The sequence below is a fragment of the Anguilla anguilla genome, chromosome 1 (genome assembly GCF_013347855.1).
Source record: "Anguilla anguilla isolate fAngAng1 chromosome 1, fAngAng1.pri, whole genome shotgun sequence".
In the NCBI taxonomy this organism is placed as follows: Eukaryota; Metazoa; Chordata; class Actinopteri; order Anguilliformes; family Anguillidae; genus Anguilla; species Anguilla anguilla.
The window spans coordinates 63,087,720-63,102,551 of record NC_049201.1 but is presented as its reverse complement, the minus strand read 5'-3'; the positions used below and the strand labels follow the sequence as shown (position 1 = coordinate 63,102,551).

The following is a 14,832-nucleotide window of genomic DNA, read 5'->3' as shown; positions in this document are numbered from 1 at the left end:
AAGAACAGAAGGTCCAGGTTGGAGTAAGCTAAAAACTGGTTAAAAAAACAATAGAGTTCTGGAACAGACTCTTATAGACAGAAGAGATGAATATTAACCTGTATCAAAATCATGGAAAGACAAAACATGTGCAGATAAGAAGTGATCATGATCCAAAGCACCCCCTATCTTTAAAACATGGTGCAGCTAGTGTTATGGCTTGGGCATATATGGCTGCCACTGCAACTGGCTCACTTGTATTTATTGATGATGAAGTGTACATAGAAATCTGCTAAAGCATCCAATGAGTTTTCAGGGACAATAGGTGGAATGTTATTAACTGGCCAAGTCAATCACCTGAGCTGAATTCAATTGATCATGTGTTTCACTTTCTGAAGACAAGACTGAAGAAAATCCCCCAAAACAAACAGAAACTAAAGATGGCTGCACTACAGGCCTGGAAGAACATCATCAGATACCCAGTGTCTGGTGATGTCTATGGGTCGCAGACTTCAGGCAGCTATCGATTGCAAAGAATATGCAATCTAGTACTAAATGACATATTTATTTAAGAGCATGTTCATTTGCCCAATTAAGTTTTGAAATGGGGGACTATACATTAAAAGTGCTGTAATTCCCACATGGATTACTGGATATGGATGTAAATACCCTAATAGTTAAGCTGACAGTTGGTACTTTAACATCATATTCATTGTTTAATTTCAAATCCAATGTGCTGGAGTATAAAGCCAGAACAACAAACTGTGTCACTGTCCAGATACTTATGGATTGTGCTGTGTAAAATGATATTCACATCACCACCATTTTGTCTCAGATCTAGAATCAATTGAACCCTGATGTGTGATCAGTTAATGAACATAAATAGAATGAATGGAGATCTGAACAGCTATTTCCCAGCTAATTGCTATTTTATTTTGGACATAGAATACAAATGTCAAAATAAAGTGAGGATGTTTGTTTTAATATATTATATGTTTTACAATATATTTACTTGTAGGCCAAACATAATTTAAAATCTATATCATAGCTAATAAAAATCGTTTTCTAGAACTAATCTAGCCTCTATAACGTCGTTGGACGGATGGAGCACTTTGACTTTACCTGCATTACATTACGTCTATCTGGAAATTACCTCAAATAATCCAACTCTTTGTCTCTGAAATAGCATCTCTTGAATCCAACACGCAGAAGTCGAAATAATCCCGCCAATTATTTATTTACTCAGGACAGTTTCATTATTCATTATTTGCAAGGTTCCTGCAAGCCATTCGTAGGCTAATTTAAAGGACAGACAGCTTTCTCAGACTCCGACGTCTTAATTTTATCCTGGGCAAGGGTCTGAGCAGGCAGGGTGTCAGTACTCCGAAGCAACGCACACTTCAACTCCCTGCGTGTAAACTTGTTGCTTTAGCCTACCTGTTTTCCCTAATAATTCTTAAAAATAAATAGAACAAGCAATTCATGTAACTGAGCCGCTGAAACTCAAAACTTTATATACATAATGAAAACACCTGGGCTCACATCAAGATCAATGCCTGTCTGAAACGCTTCTCCTCCGTTTGAGTCCAGTGAAAGCCAGTCAGACAGCTGTTGGCGCGGCCCACCGGGCGGCAACATCCACCTCAAGCCCCGTTGTCCCGGTGCTTGCGGTTTTCTAGCCCCGCCTCGCTCGCCCCGCCTCCAAACGGACCGCAATGATTTAGAAGTTCAGGAATCCCACGTGACGTCACCACAGGGTGATGTAATGCTTCTCTAAATAGAACGTATTGTAATCTTTTCTCAGTCCAACGTGGTTCCTTCTCTAAGTGTGCCGCTTCTTCTGTACACTTGTTTGGTAAGTTATTAAAACTATTTTCCAGCACGCAAAACACTTATTGCGCAATGTAAACGTGCATTCGTCAGTTGTTAGCGAAGTTTATTTCTTTACATTGAGATTTTGTTCGCTACAGTAAAATATTAACAACCCACTCTGTTATTCTTGTAAATGTTCAATAACAGATTGCTGTGGACAGTAGCTTTCTATATGGGCTTTAGGGCTAGAATTTTCGACAGCGTATCTTGATGTTTGTAATTAAGTTTACAGATTGCACCCTTTCTGTAAAGCTGCGAAACGTTTAGCTTGTAGCCTAACGTTGGTAAGCGCACTTCGTTCGGAATTGTTTTTCTTTTCTGTTTTGGGAGGGGGCGTGTTTATTTTCTTCCAAAATTTGTTTGCAAGCTAAATTTCTGTGTTGACTGGAGTCAGCCCACTGTTACCATTCAGTGTTGAAGAAGTTGTCAAGACAAGTGCTTCTCTCAAGTGAAGGGGTGTCAGGTACGCTACTGTCATCTCGCGTAGGCTAGTACTATCTCGAAGACTAACCCGCGAAGTTCCACTCCAGCCGAGCGCACTGGGAATACGACAGGCTTCGCCAACAGCCTATGTGCGGTGTATTGCGTTTGTTGGGATACTGTGAACCGAGGTGAGTTCGTCGAATTGGAATCAATCCCCCGACATACCGAGAAGTTCTGGCATCCCAGCGATCTCGTGCAGGAACAGGTTCTTTCATCGGTAGAAGTGTTTCTGCTTAGTGTTATATGAAAAACCGGCGGGGTTAGACATGCAGTCCTTGCAGTAGGGTACTGTTATCGGCAGACAAGTGCAGACCTTGGCATCCATCTGGCTTCTTACTGCCCCCCCCCCCCCCCCCCCCCCAAATATCTCTCATATGCTGAAAACATTTCGAAATATTGTTGCTCAAATATTGATTCAGTTATATGCTATGTGACATTGTCTTGATATGCATACGTTGAGATGAGAACGTATGTTTACTGTAAATAAGAATTATACATCTGAGCATTACGTCATGCTGCAGGCCAGTCGGAGTATTTGATTAACCACCGGAGATATTGAAGGGTTCAGGCGATGTGCTGACGAAGCACTCGGGCGCTTAAAAGCCCACGGTGTTTTAATCTGGAGTCTCAAAGTTTGAATGATCGCATGTCCGGCCCGATTTGCCGCTTAAAATGTTTATCTTTAGCTGTACAAGTTGAAAACATAGCTGCATACTCTGATCAAGATTTATTTTTCATTCTGTAGAAGAGGCTGTATATCCGTAGGATAAACAGCTTGATCAGTTAAATTTGCCATAGGCTATTTGTACGTAAAGGTCATCCCTGACGTATCTAAATCTCCCAAAAGATTGCAGAGCGGATAATAATAATAATAATAATAATAATAATAATCTGATTCCGCCATAAATGAAGAGCCAAAGGTGTTTAGTTTACGGTTAGGAGACAACTTGTTGGAACCTGTAGTTAAACCTACATTTAATTTAGGATTCAAAAATCACGGAAACCGAGATGATTAGGACTAAACCTGGAACAATTCACGCAAATCGTTATTTTCATAATCAGCATTTTCATACGGCATACTGTATATAAAAATTTGGGGACAACTGGAACATATTAGAACAGTACAGGCTACGCTGGGGGAAGAAGTCCATTTATAATGGCTAGTCCCGTAAAATGATTGTGAGGTGTGATATGTCGAAATTATATAGGCTACAAATTATTAACTACTACGGTAAGATAGATATACAAATAAGAGTTGTTCAGTTGCTCTAGTCGTTTTAAAAGTTCCTCGAGCATACCCCAGAACAGTACCACCCATATTAGGGAGACACTTATTCTATAACAAACAAAAATGCTATAATTCTAACCTACGTCAGGTGACGCCGGAAATGTTAAACTGTGTCATTAAAGACAGAAACAGTGAATCATTTACTGTTGCACACAAGCTTTCGCAAACAAGTCCATTCTTGCTGTGTTAGATTCAAACCAATAAATCAGTAGACCTCTACCCGCGCCATAATCTGTGCAATTCAACAATGGGAAGAAAATCTACTGCAAATCCAGCTAGTCATTGATTGGAAATATTTATTGCTGCAGGCTACTTTAAAAATGATCATTTAATGGACTAGGTAGGCTGTGGCGACAGCAACAAAATAAACGGCCTTTAGGCCTACTATGACAACAAAATAAGGTTTAACCTTTAGGATACAACTTGACCCTCCATATAACGAATTCCATTTGTATATTGACACATTACTGAGTACTGTACATTCAACTGCTCTTAAGTTATCTACTAGTTAGATCATGTTTATAATAAATGAGAAATCACATGGGCTAATAGCAATGTTATGCAAATGTATTTTCTTTGAATCATGCAAATTAACATTTGATGTGTTAAATATATTTATGAAGAAAGTAATTGGAAAATCTTATATATTCAGTAATTCCTTTACTTATAGAGACCCTTGGGTGTACACATTGGGCATGCTAGGTTTTACAATAGAGAACCTGACTCGCGATGCCCATATAAGATGTGAAATTGGAACTTTAAAACCAGGCACAATTTTGTTTAAAATACTTGTCAGCCCCTGTAAAAAAATTGTTTATTTTTTTTATTGTTATCACAGAAAACTATGAGCATTTGAGCATTTGTCACAAACTGGGCTTTAAATGATATAAAGACTATATCTCTCTGCTGAAAAGCTGCTTCTTCAGTACCATTATAGTTTTATGGGAATATGAATGGACATAATATAGAGAGAATTGCACATATTTCAAAGGCCATATTTAGAAGTGAGTTCTATGGGAGCATTCTGTTTATTGTCTGCATGTTTTTTACATGACCATTTCTTCCTGTTCACATGGGCCATGTATTAGCAAGTGAGACTCCCTGTTCGATCCCTGTGAAATGCAGAGGAAGGCTTCTGTCACTGTAATATTGCTACTTAGTCAATTAATAGTAATTGGTATGAGAGTCTCACACACAACTGAAAATATAGTTTAAACATTTACATAACCTGTTTGAATCCCACAATAAAAAACGGATGGTTTTCTTTTGGACAGGTAAATTTGATTATTGGGTACGCTGACTGACACTGATTCAGTGCTAAATCTGTGTAAATTTAAAGAGGCTCTTTCTGCCCTTTCTCGCTTTCCCAAGAGTTCCATCAGTGTGCGTGCACACACGCGCACACACACACACACACACACACCGAGTCCAGCTCTAAGCCTCAGGGCTCGGTGTGATCGCACCTTGAACTTGCGCCGTGGAACGGTTCGCGGAGCCGAAAGATTTGGGTTGCAGCACAAGTTTGCGCTTGTCTCCGGCACCTCACCATACTGTTTGAATTCTAATTTGAACCTGCAGAATTCCTCTCCGGCCTCTCCTGAAATTGTACTCCAGGCCTTAATCCTGGACTTCTTTCACATGAGGACTCACTTACTGTGTAATGTAACCAAATTTCCTCTGCTTAACCAAAACATAAGCATTAAATAACAGCCAAGTCCCCTATTGCAGGTGGGGCCAGGTAGCACAGCGGCCATGTGGTAATTGTCAATGATAGAAACTCTTTGAGCAGCTTGTGTGATATCTCTTACGACATTCATTGCTTATGGACATTTTGAAATGATGACAAGGACAGGGTAATGTGATATTCATAAATTTAAGAGGCAAATTGAATAATTATCGCCTTCTTTTTGTGCGGTGTTAAGTAATAAGGGTAATCACCATCCTTTTCTTCATAGAATATATTGGAGAAAGAAAGTTAAATCGTACTTTTTTTTGTCTGGACTAAAATTGCAGAAATATATGCAGCACAGTTAATGGATCACTAGTCACGGCAAACGCTGCCTCATTGCCACTCACACACAAAGAAATTAGAATAATCATCTTAGCATTCAGGAAAATTCACTGGAATAATTTCTATATTCAGAGTGACGCACTAGTTCCATGTTAACCACCAGAGAAAAACACCAAGACCATTTTAACATTCAGAATGAGTGATAGAAAACTGCATGCGTTCAAAGACTTTGCAACTAGGCCAGAGTGCTGGAAGAGATGATTGTACTGACTTTATTGATAGACTAAATACTAAAATCTTTGTGCTGGTATGTGAATGTGGAGTCAGGTTAAGATTTTAATTTGTCACATTTTTAACATGCGTTAAGTTTGGACACTTATTTTTTGTTTGTTTTTGTGCGGATAGGCGACCGCCTTCTCGAGGCATAGCCTTTGGAACAGGGTGAGAAGCTCACCATGTGCAATAAGGAGTCTCTGTCCATTTGTCAGTCACTGTCTGCTGAGTATCTATGGTATCCTGAAGCTCTGTACTGATTTTTAAAATGCAAATCAATTACTTAAGAAAGTGTCGCAACCTGTTGTGTTTCTGTTGTGATTGTGAATGTGTGTTTTTCTGTGTGCATGCATCCATACATACGTGTGTGCATGTATAAAGTGCCCTACTGCTCTTTTGAGATAGAATAAGTGTTCTGCTTTCAGCTTTGACTTTAGTCAAGAATAAAAAATCCCGCATTACAGCGGTGCTGCATATTGCTTGGTGAAAAAGATTAGTCTTGAGAGACACCACACGACCATCACCTGTCTGAGTGTATGCTGAAGGAGTGACTTACAGCCATAATGCTCTGAGCATTTGTGGGGCTTAATGCAATAGAATATGAATGACCAGATGAGGGAATATAAACTGGAGATAGAAACCTGCCTTGACCTTTGACCCTGCCCAACAGGCATGACACCGATGAGGTTTTGCTTAACATGAGACCATGTTTGAACATAAGAGAAGAAATGCTGTTTTAACTGGCAAAAATCTTTACATCATGCAAACAGAATTGGCAGGTATACTGCTAAATAGGCTAATGGAATCATTTCAGTATGTCCAGTTTTTTTTTGGGTGGGGGGCGATGTCTCTTTCTGAAACTATACAGTCACTCAGTACATTAAGCGAGTATCGTTACAGACTTACTCTAAAAGTTTTTTTGTTTTGTTTCTCAATACATTCCCCCATTATTTCTGTATACAGAATATCTTTGTTGTCCTGTTGGTGGATTGACGGTCACAGATATGTAGGTTAAACTGAAGTAGACAATTAGCTGAGTTTTCCTTGAAACTCTCCTTTGCTCACTTTGAGGCAATTGTTTATGTTTTTTGCGGGGTTGTTCCTGGAAGTAAGGGGCATGGAATAGTTTGTGCTAAATGTGAACTCTTCACAGTTAAATGTCTTCAGAGTTAAATCAACTGTTACAGAGTTCTTATTTGTCCACAATGGCCAGAGTGGACTCATATAAACTCGGTTTGAGTTGAATTAACACTGGACCGTTTACCGTCTTACTGGTATCATCATCACTGTTCATAGAATTCCCTCTCACGCTGAGCTCATGAGACCTGCATCTGATCCCAGTGGCGTGTGACACTACGAAAAACTGCAGTGCACTGTGCAGAAGAACGTACTTTACTTACATTCGACTCCTTGCACTTGATGTCTAGTGTTGAATCTGGTCGCCAAACACTAAGGTGTCATTTCATCTTATTGTGGTTATGAATATTAGTTTGTGTGTGACAATATGTGTTGCGTGCAACCTCTTGTGTTCATATTTTGTTCTTTGTTTCTCAGTGAAATTCTGTCTAGAGCAGAAGCACACCCTGTGAGCCAATCTGTCAAAAACACACTACCCAGGTTTTGTATTGATGTACCTAAAATTATGGCGATGATGTTTGGTAATCGAGTCACTGCAAACATTTTCTCGGTGTCGTTTTCTCAGCCTGTGAAGGGCTGGCGCATTTCAGCCTCTTTTGAAAGGAGGGAGTGGAAAGTAGAAAGGAAGAACGGTGCACTACATCATTACGCGACCGGCAAAGACAATGTGAAAACATCTCAGCCTTTCGCTGGAAGGCAAACTTACAACTTGGGCTCTTCTCTGTGTTGTCTTTATTCAGGCAGTGGCAGTGATGAACTCGGAGCAGGAAAGGCCGTTTGTGTGCAGCGCCCCGGGCTGTTCTCAGGTCAGTACCAGGATACAATGCTGTGGATGTGTCAGTAACCCCGTGAAAAAGAGGCTGGCGCACTCGTTGAAGACAGAACAGAGTTACATGGAGTGCAATGAAATGCAAGCCCGTGCGCAAAGGTCATTCCCTCGCTGATGTTTTCCATTTACCGTGCTGTGTGCGCAAATGTATAGATTTAATGAAGTCATCGTGTGAACACAAGGATGTAAGTCTTTCACTCGGACTGGAATATCTCATTAAAAACAAAACTTGTTGTATCACGCATCAGAACTTTCTGAAATTCATTTTCAGAAAATTATTTTACACTTTAATTGTTGGTGATGAAAGAAAAAAAATGTGGTATTTCAAGAAAAAAACTAAACTGATGATTCTGTGCCATTGGATTTTACCTAACCTACATTGGAACACTAAAAAGTTATTTCAGCCATTTGAATTAACCTTTTAATAAAATAAAATTATTATTTTATTATAACCTTTTTATTATCCACTGAAGGCTAATTACTGTTAACTCTTTCCAACATAAAGCAAGTGTGTGTATTTCTTAAATATAAAAATATTTGAGATTAGTTTTCTTATCATGCTGTGGTAGACATAGCACTTGACATTCATTGAAAATGTATGTTTCTTTTTGTTTTGGAGATGTCCTGGCAGATAAAACCTATCTGCAGAGCAATCCAGTTTAATCTATCTGTGTATTATCATAACTGTGCAAGTATCCAATGAAAAAACTATTTCTCTAATTGTAACTTGGTTCTGAGAACCCAATCTTGTTAAAGGTGCCCTCTTTTGGACTCTCCTCTCTTGGACATAGACTGTAGGGTGATTGTCAGTTCTGCTAATTTCACAGTTTTTTTCTATTTACTTATAGGGATATACAGTACGCATAATTACATTATCTTTATACATTGAAAATAGTCAGTTGATGCAAAAAATATTATAATCAGGCCTTCAAATGTAATGAAGGTAGTGCAAACAATGTATGCATTTAATACTATTACTATGACCATCATCATCATCATTGTCCTCCTCCTCATCATCATCATTATAAGCAATAACAGTTTCTCCACACAGTACCATAAATATAAAACTACATGCTGCACAGAGCTTGTACCGATAATGCAAGGATTACTGCACAGAGCATATACTGATAATGCCCATTGTGAGGAATTCCCATTTAGATCGTCTTAGTAGAGAGAGACCCAGGGCCCTGAGCTAAGACAGAAAAGCAGCAAGAAGCATCACAGCTCTATGAGCTTTTCCCACTCCTCAAGCATACTTACAACATTAATTCTGACAATCTCTATGTTCTGCAGAGATTCCCAACAGAGGATCACCTGATGATTCATCGGCACAAACATGAGATGACCCTCAAGTTCCCCTCCATAAAGAATGACAACATGCTGTCAGGTAAGAAAGAGACCTTTATCCTTAAATGTCCCTGCTCTTAAGGGTATGTGTAATATTGTGTCTGGTGCTTCGAAAGGGGGTTTCAGCTCTCAGTCTCCCTCTCCATCTTTTTGTTCTGTGTTTGAGTGTGTGTCCGTGCCCCTATCTCTGCAAATTTTGGGGAACAGGGAGACATGGAAATATGGCTAAAATTAATAAAGGTTTCACCCCTTTATTTGTTTTTAATTAATGCTGGAGGGCAAAGCAGTTTTCTTAGGGTAAGGTTTTGTAGTTCTCAATGGAGAATTTTGTGCCTACAATAATATTTCTCTTCCCCCACTGCAGCATGCAACCAGATCCCTCTTATCACTGCATTCCCCTGTCGCTCAATCAGAGCTATGGCTGGGAAGGGGCCAGGGGGTGGGGGGTGGGGGTGGGATGAGGATGGTTATAGACCCTCACTATGGTTTGAAGTAGAGGAGTGACAAACAATTAATCTGCAATGATAGATTCATAGAAAATGGTCATTTTAAAATAACAGGATAGGTGCATTCAAGCAGCTATTTGATGGCTTTTACTGTTGCACTGCGCTTTCACTGGGACTTGGGGAAGGTGCATTATACAGTCTGACTTGCACAGGTTTGTGGGATACTGTGTCCACAATTCCTCCAGCAGACACGTCTGTTACTCTGGAAACAGACGACTAACATATGTAAACATAATCTTGACCTTTTAGCATTTATGCCACGATCCCACTGGAGTTTGTTGTCAATAAAAAGCATTTAAGGAAATTTTAACCCTAATAAGAAGTGACTGGATATCTGCGCAAACTGTCAGGCTCTGATTTAGATGGAGGAGGTTAGACTCAACAGTGTTCTGATCTTATCCCATTCTGTGACCTTTGAGGTGGTGTTATTATCAGACCTAGAGTCAGAGGGTGTATGAATTGTGCTGAAATACGTGAATGGTGTTGCTGAGGGTGATATTACTGGTCTAGGCTCTGGATATGATCGGGCCAGAAGAGAATAAGTGACAGCAAATGTTCTTACACAGCATATATTTGTTGATGATAGCTCTGGGACAAAGCTACACAGAGCTAAATAAAATGGTCCAAGAAGACACGGAATAAAAAGAAAGGGTAAAGACCTGTGGGATCCACGGTGCTTTTGTTTTTAGTCTTTGAGGGTGAACTTTAGTACTGCTGTAGGGCTGAGTCTGGATTCCGTATTGACGGACTGTGGTGTGTTTAGATGCTGTGATTCCATCCACTTCATTATTTATACTCCTTGGAGTGGAGGATCAGATTCCCAGAGTGCGCGTCCTTCTTCTTAGGTTTCTGAGTCACAGTGCGCTGTACCTCTTTAAAGACTGAGACAACACGACTCTGGACATAGCACCTTATGTTTCTAAAGTAAAGAGTTAACACCATCATCCATCTAAGGAGTGTAGCATTAGCATTACTCTGTATCTCTCCACAGGGAATTACATGTGCATGCTAGCTCGATACATCGCTACTCTGTATTCACCCATTGGCCATATAATGTGGCCCGTCTCTCTTTACTTAGAGAAACGTAATCTGTTATAACATAACTCTACCTATTGAATGAAAGTTTAATTGTACCATACCACTCATAAATAAGAAATGTAGTGAATATGGTATCTTGCCACTTTAATGAGGTTTAACACCCTACCCTATCTCTGCAGTAATATCAGCTAATAGTGCGCTGTGTATATTGAGAGGAAAAATATTGCTCTCCACTTTTAAGCTGACAACATTGATACAACCTGTTCACAGATAGAGTGGCTCTGGCTAATGTCAGGCCTGCAGAATGCTGTCACAGACAGACCTCTTTTAACTACAGAATATTGTTGCAGTCAGAGCCCTAAATGGGTAATGTTGCCTGTACAACTCGTGTTATTACAGATAAAGGAATAACTGTAGTAGAATGTTATTGCTGATATAACTCTAAAGCCAATGTTGAACTCCAAAATGTAGTGTTGTGACTACAGCTCATGTTGCTACAGATAGAACGTTAGAGTGTTGTTATAGACAGAACTCCTAAGTGTAGAATGTTGCTGTAGAAGGAACTCTAACTTTGGAATGTTGTTGCAGATGGAACATCTAACTGTAGAATGTTTTTTCACATCGTAATAGAAAGTTGTTGCAGATGGAACGTCTAACTGTACTGTGGGTGCAGATAGTGCGGGAATGTTGTTGCACAGAGCGTCTGACTGTAGAATGTTGGTATAGATGGAACTGCCAACTGTAGAATATTATTGCAGGTATGACTGCAGTAATATGGCACATTGTCCAAAATGCACAATGTGCCATTGCTGATATTACTCAAACTCAAGAATGTTACTGCCAACTGTACTCTAACTAGAAAGTGTTGATGCCGGCCTCAGATTGAATCCCCAATTGGGCCACAGTATGAACATTCGATATTAAGTTTGTTTTTAACCTCTGAAATGAACTTGATCTCTAAACCATGTGTCAGGCTTTAGCCTGTTTGAAACACAATGCCCTCTAACCCCATCCTCTGACTTGAGGGATGCAGCTTAAAAAAGTAACCCTAGATAAAGCATTAAATAGACATAGTATCACTCGGTGTTAAGGGGTAGTGCTGTGTTTCACTTAAGTCTCTCTGCTGGCTTTTCAGACCAGACGCCGACGCCCACACGGTTCCTGAAGAACTGCGAGGAGGTGGGGCTCTTCAGTGAGCTGGACTGCTCCATCGAGCAGGAGTTCCGCAAAGCGCAGGAGGAGGAGGACAGCAAACAGGTGAGAGCCACCGAGTGCGCACTGCACAGTCGCCACCAAACGACAGTGATGATTATGAGATCTTCTTGAAAGGCTAACATATTCCATGGGTGAAAGTCAGACTGTACAGTCTGGTAGCAAACAATTATAGGGCCAGATGATACACAATTTGTCTCCTCTGTCAGCATAGCCTGTGCCAGCATAGCCTGACCCAAATCCACCCAGCACCCTCTGTTAGCTGCTCAGTCAGTCAGTCAGTCAGTAACTCCAGATATGGGGATTGACTAAGCTTATGTCACTTTGTTCTTTGGGATGTGGGTCCTAGCCCATTGCAAGAAGTAATGTTTGGGAAAAAATTCAAAAAAAGGAGTCCAATCCAGTGCATCTCAGATAAAGGACAATGTAAGATTGCAAAGAGGAAAAAGTCTGGAGCACACAGATGCAAAATATACCCTTTAATGGTGCAAAATAAAACTAAAAACATATTAGGGTGGCATCGGTATTGGTGGTATCTCTGAGCACTCTGGCTAAAAGCTGCAAGGCTTGTGTGGTATCCACCAGTACACTACTGATCTGTGGGCTTCTAACCTATACAGCAGTAGCCTGCTGACCGCTCGCCCGATGTCTGCTTACCTCATGTCTGTGGGAGGCGTGTTTAGTTTCCCTGGTTTGACCAACTGATACGTGGGTACTCCAGCGTTAGGGTCGTCTGGGTTTAGTTCACCTGTGTTTAGCTCACTTGTCTGGGTGGCTGAGGGTGGGGGAGGACTGCACTGTCAGCAGCAGGCAAGATGAGACAGGACTCTGATTGCTGGGCTCAGGGGAACACAGGAAAGAGCAGTAGCTGACAGGTTTCCAGGTTGATGAATAGTTTCCATCAAGCAGGAAAATAGCGCAGCATTTTCAGTGTAAAATCAAGTCTGATTTTTTTGTAGTACTTTTAACTCTAACAGAGTGCACGTAACCTCTAGCGGACTCACATACGCTGAGTTAATGTAACACTGAGAATTTCTGTTGTGCGGGCTAAATTGGGCCTGTGAATAAGGATGATGTTCCTTTCACAAATTGTTTATAGCTGAGTAAAATCAGTCTACCCATATCGGTACTCCCTTTCTGAAGTGCTGAAAGTTTATATGTTGAACATATCCAGAAGAGTTTCCAGCGTTGATATTACTTGCACCTGTGTGATCAAAAAATGTTTTTTATGCTGAGATGGATTCAGTGGTAAAATGGGAAAGCCAAGGAAATGTCAGCTACTGCACAAAAAGAAAGGAGCTCTTTTTATCTAAGGAGAAATACAATTGGATCAGGAAGGAACTCATGTAAAAACACACATACACACACACGCACACACACACAGTCTTTACTATCAGAATAGGAAGTGTTTGATTCTGGAGCCATTCCTCAGAGCTGGGTGATACAATGCAATATATATATATATATATATATATATATATATATATATATAGTAATAAAGTAAACCCAGGATACACCTGAGCAAAACACTCAAAACACAAATGATGTCACTCAATAATTAATGCAATCTATAAAACTTCTTTAAAAAAGTATATTAATCCTTAACATATACAACTATATTATTATTATTATTAGTAGTAGTAGTAGTAGTGGTAGTAGTAGTCATTTTTATAGTTTTGAGTTCATTCAAAACGATTTTATATTTATAGAATTTCAAGTCATTTGGTTGAGATGGAATGAAGCTGGGTGACAGGAAAGAGTCAGACTGGCACATGGCGATCAAGGGGCTAGTGTGGGTGTTTTTGCACCATCCTCTTTTTTCCGTTTATGAATTAGTCCAATCGGTTCCTCAGTTTAGTTTTAGATGAGAAACACATATTACCTACCTTTCAATATTTGATTGCAAGTTTATGTTGGGTAAATACATCAATGTAAATACACTATATACTAATAATTAATTAATTGGACAGTTAAGTCGGGGTAATTGATTGGAACAAAATCCAGCATCGACACTAGTCCTTTTGGAAATTTGAACTACAGTCCCCTTTGTAGGTGCTCAGATGATCTCCCTCACTTTCCTGCAAGGTTTATCCTGGAGAATGCATGTTACCTAATTCACTATCGCATATTAAGAGTGCCAGTCATGAAGGTGGCTGTAAAACAACTAAAAAAAGCTGTTGGAAAGCTACGCAGTGTAATATTTTACATAGGTAGCACTTTAACTGAAAGGCAAGCTGGCATCCCCGTGATTCAATGAGGGGATCATAAATAACACGCAGACTTTGTCTCATTTGCAGTACACTCCTCTATCCAGGTCAGTCCTGGAGGTTATTTCCAGTGACGTCACCAAAATGATATAAACAGAAGACAGCGGCGTGACAAGTGATCTAAGCATGAACAAGAAAGGATGTTGAGATTTAAACACTAATAATTTTGCCATTTAGCAGCAGGAATTGTGGGATGGACGGATTGATGAGCTGTTTCGCTGGCTGTACTGTTGCCATCACTCTATTTTTAGTGATTCAGTGGCACCTGCGTTCTCCTCTTCTCCCCAGAACATTTCTCTTCAAGGGTCAGCAAGCCAGAACCAGCACCAGCCCCACCCCCGCATGACGAACCACGACAGCAGCATCGTGATCCAGCCCGCACTGCCCTCGCCCCAGTCCAGCTCCGTCATCACCCAGGCCCCCTCCACCAACCGACAGATAGGGTGGGTCCCCCTGTGTCTGTGCTGTACACACCTCTGCGAGCAGCTGTCTCTGTGATGGCTGTCACCCTGTGGCTGTGTCGTTCTGTCACCTTTGCACCTGGCTGAGAGAGCTGACCTCTCTGCAGGTTGAGGATGTTAAGCAGTGCT

At 40.4% G+C, this 14,832-nt stretch overlaps 1 protein-coding gene across 2 annotated transcripts in view; it reads left to right on the top strand.

Annotated features, from left to right (window-relative positions):
• The first annotated feature begins 1,740 nt into the window (after positions 1–1,740).
• The window catches only part of creb5b (cAMP responsive element binding protein 5b), a 58,656-nt gene continuing 45,564 nt past the window's right edge, over positions 1,741–14,832 (top strand). The window contains exons 1-5 of one of the 2 annotated variants that reach the window (XM_035395276.1): positions 1,741–1,834; positions 7,784–7,849; positions 9,166–9,259; positions 11,899–12,020; positions 14,531–14,685. In XM_035395276.1, the coding sequence (XP_035251167.1) occupies positions 7,796–7,849; positions 9,166–9,259; positions 11,899–12,020; positions 14,531–14,685 (425 nt within the window). In that variant the 5' untranslated portion in view covers positions 1,741–1,834; positions 7,784–7,795. Of the gene's footprint in view, positions 1,835–1,946; positions 2,463–7,783; positions 7,850–9,165; positions 9,260–11,898; positions 12,021–14,530; positions 14,686–14,832 lie in introns of those variants that run through there. The other variant, XM_035395282.1, reaches the window with a different exon arrangement.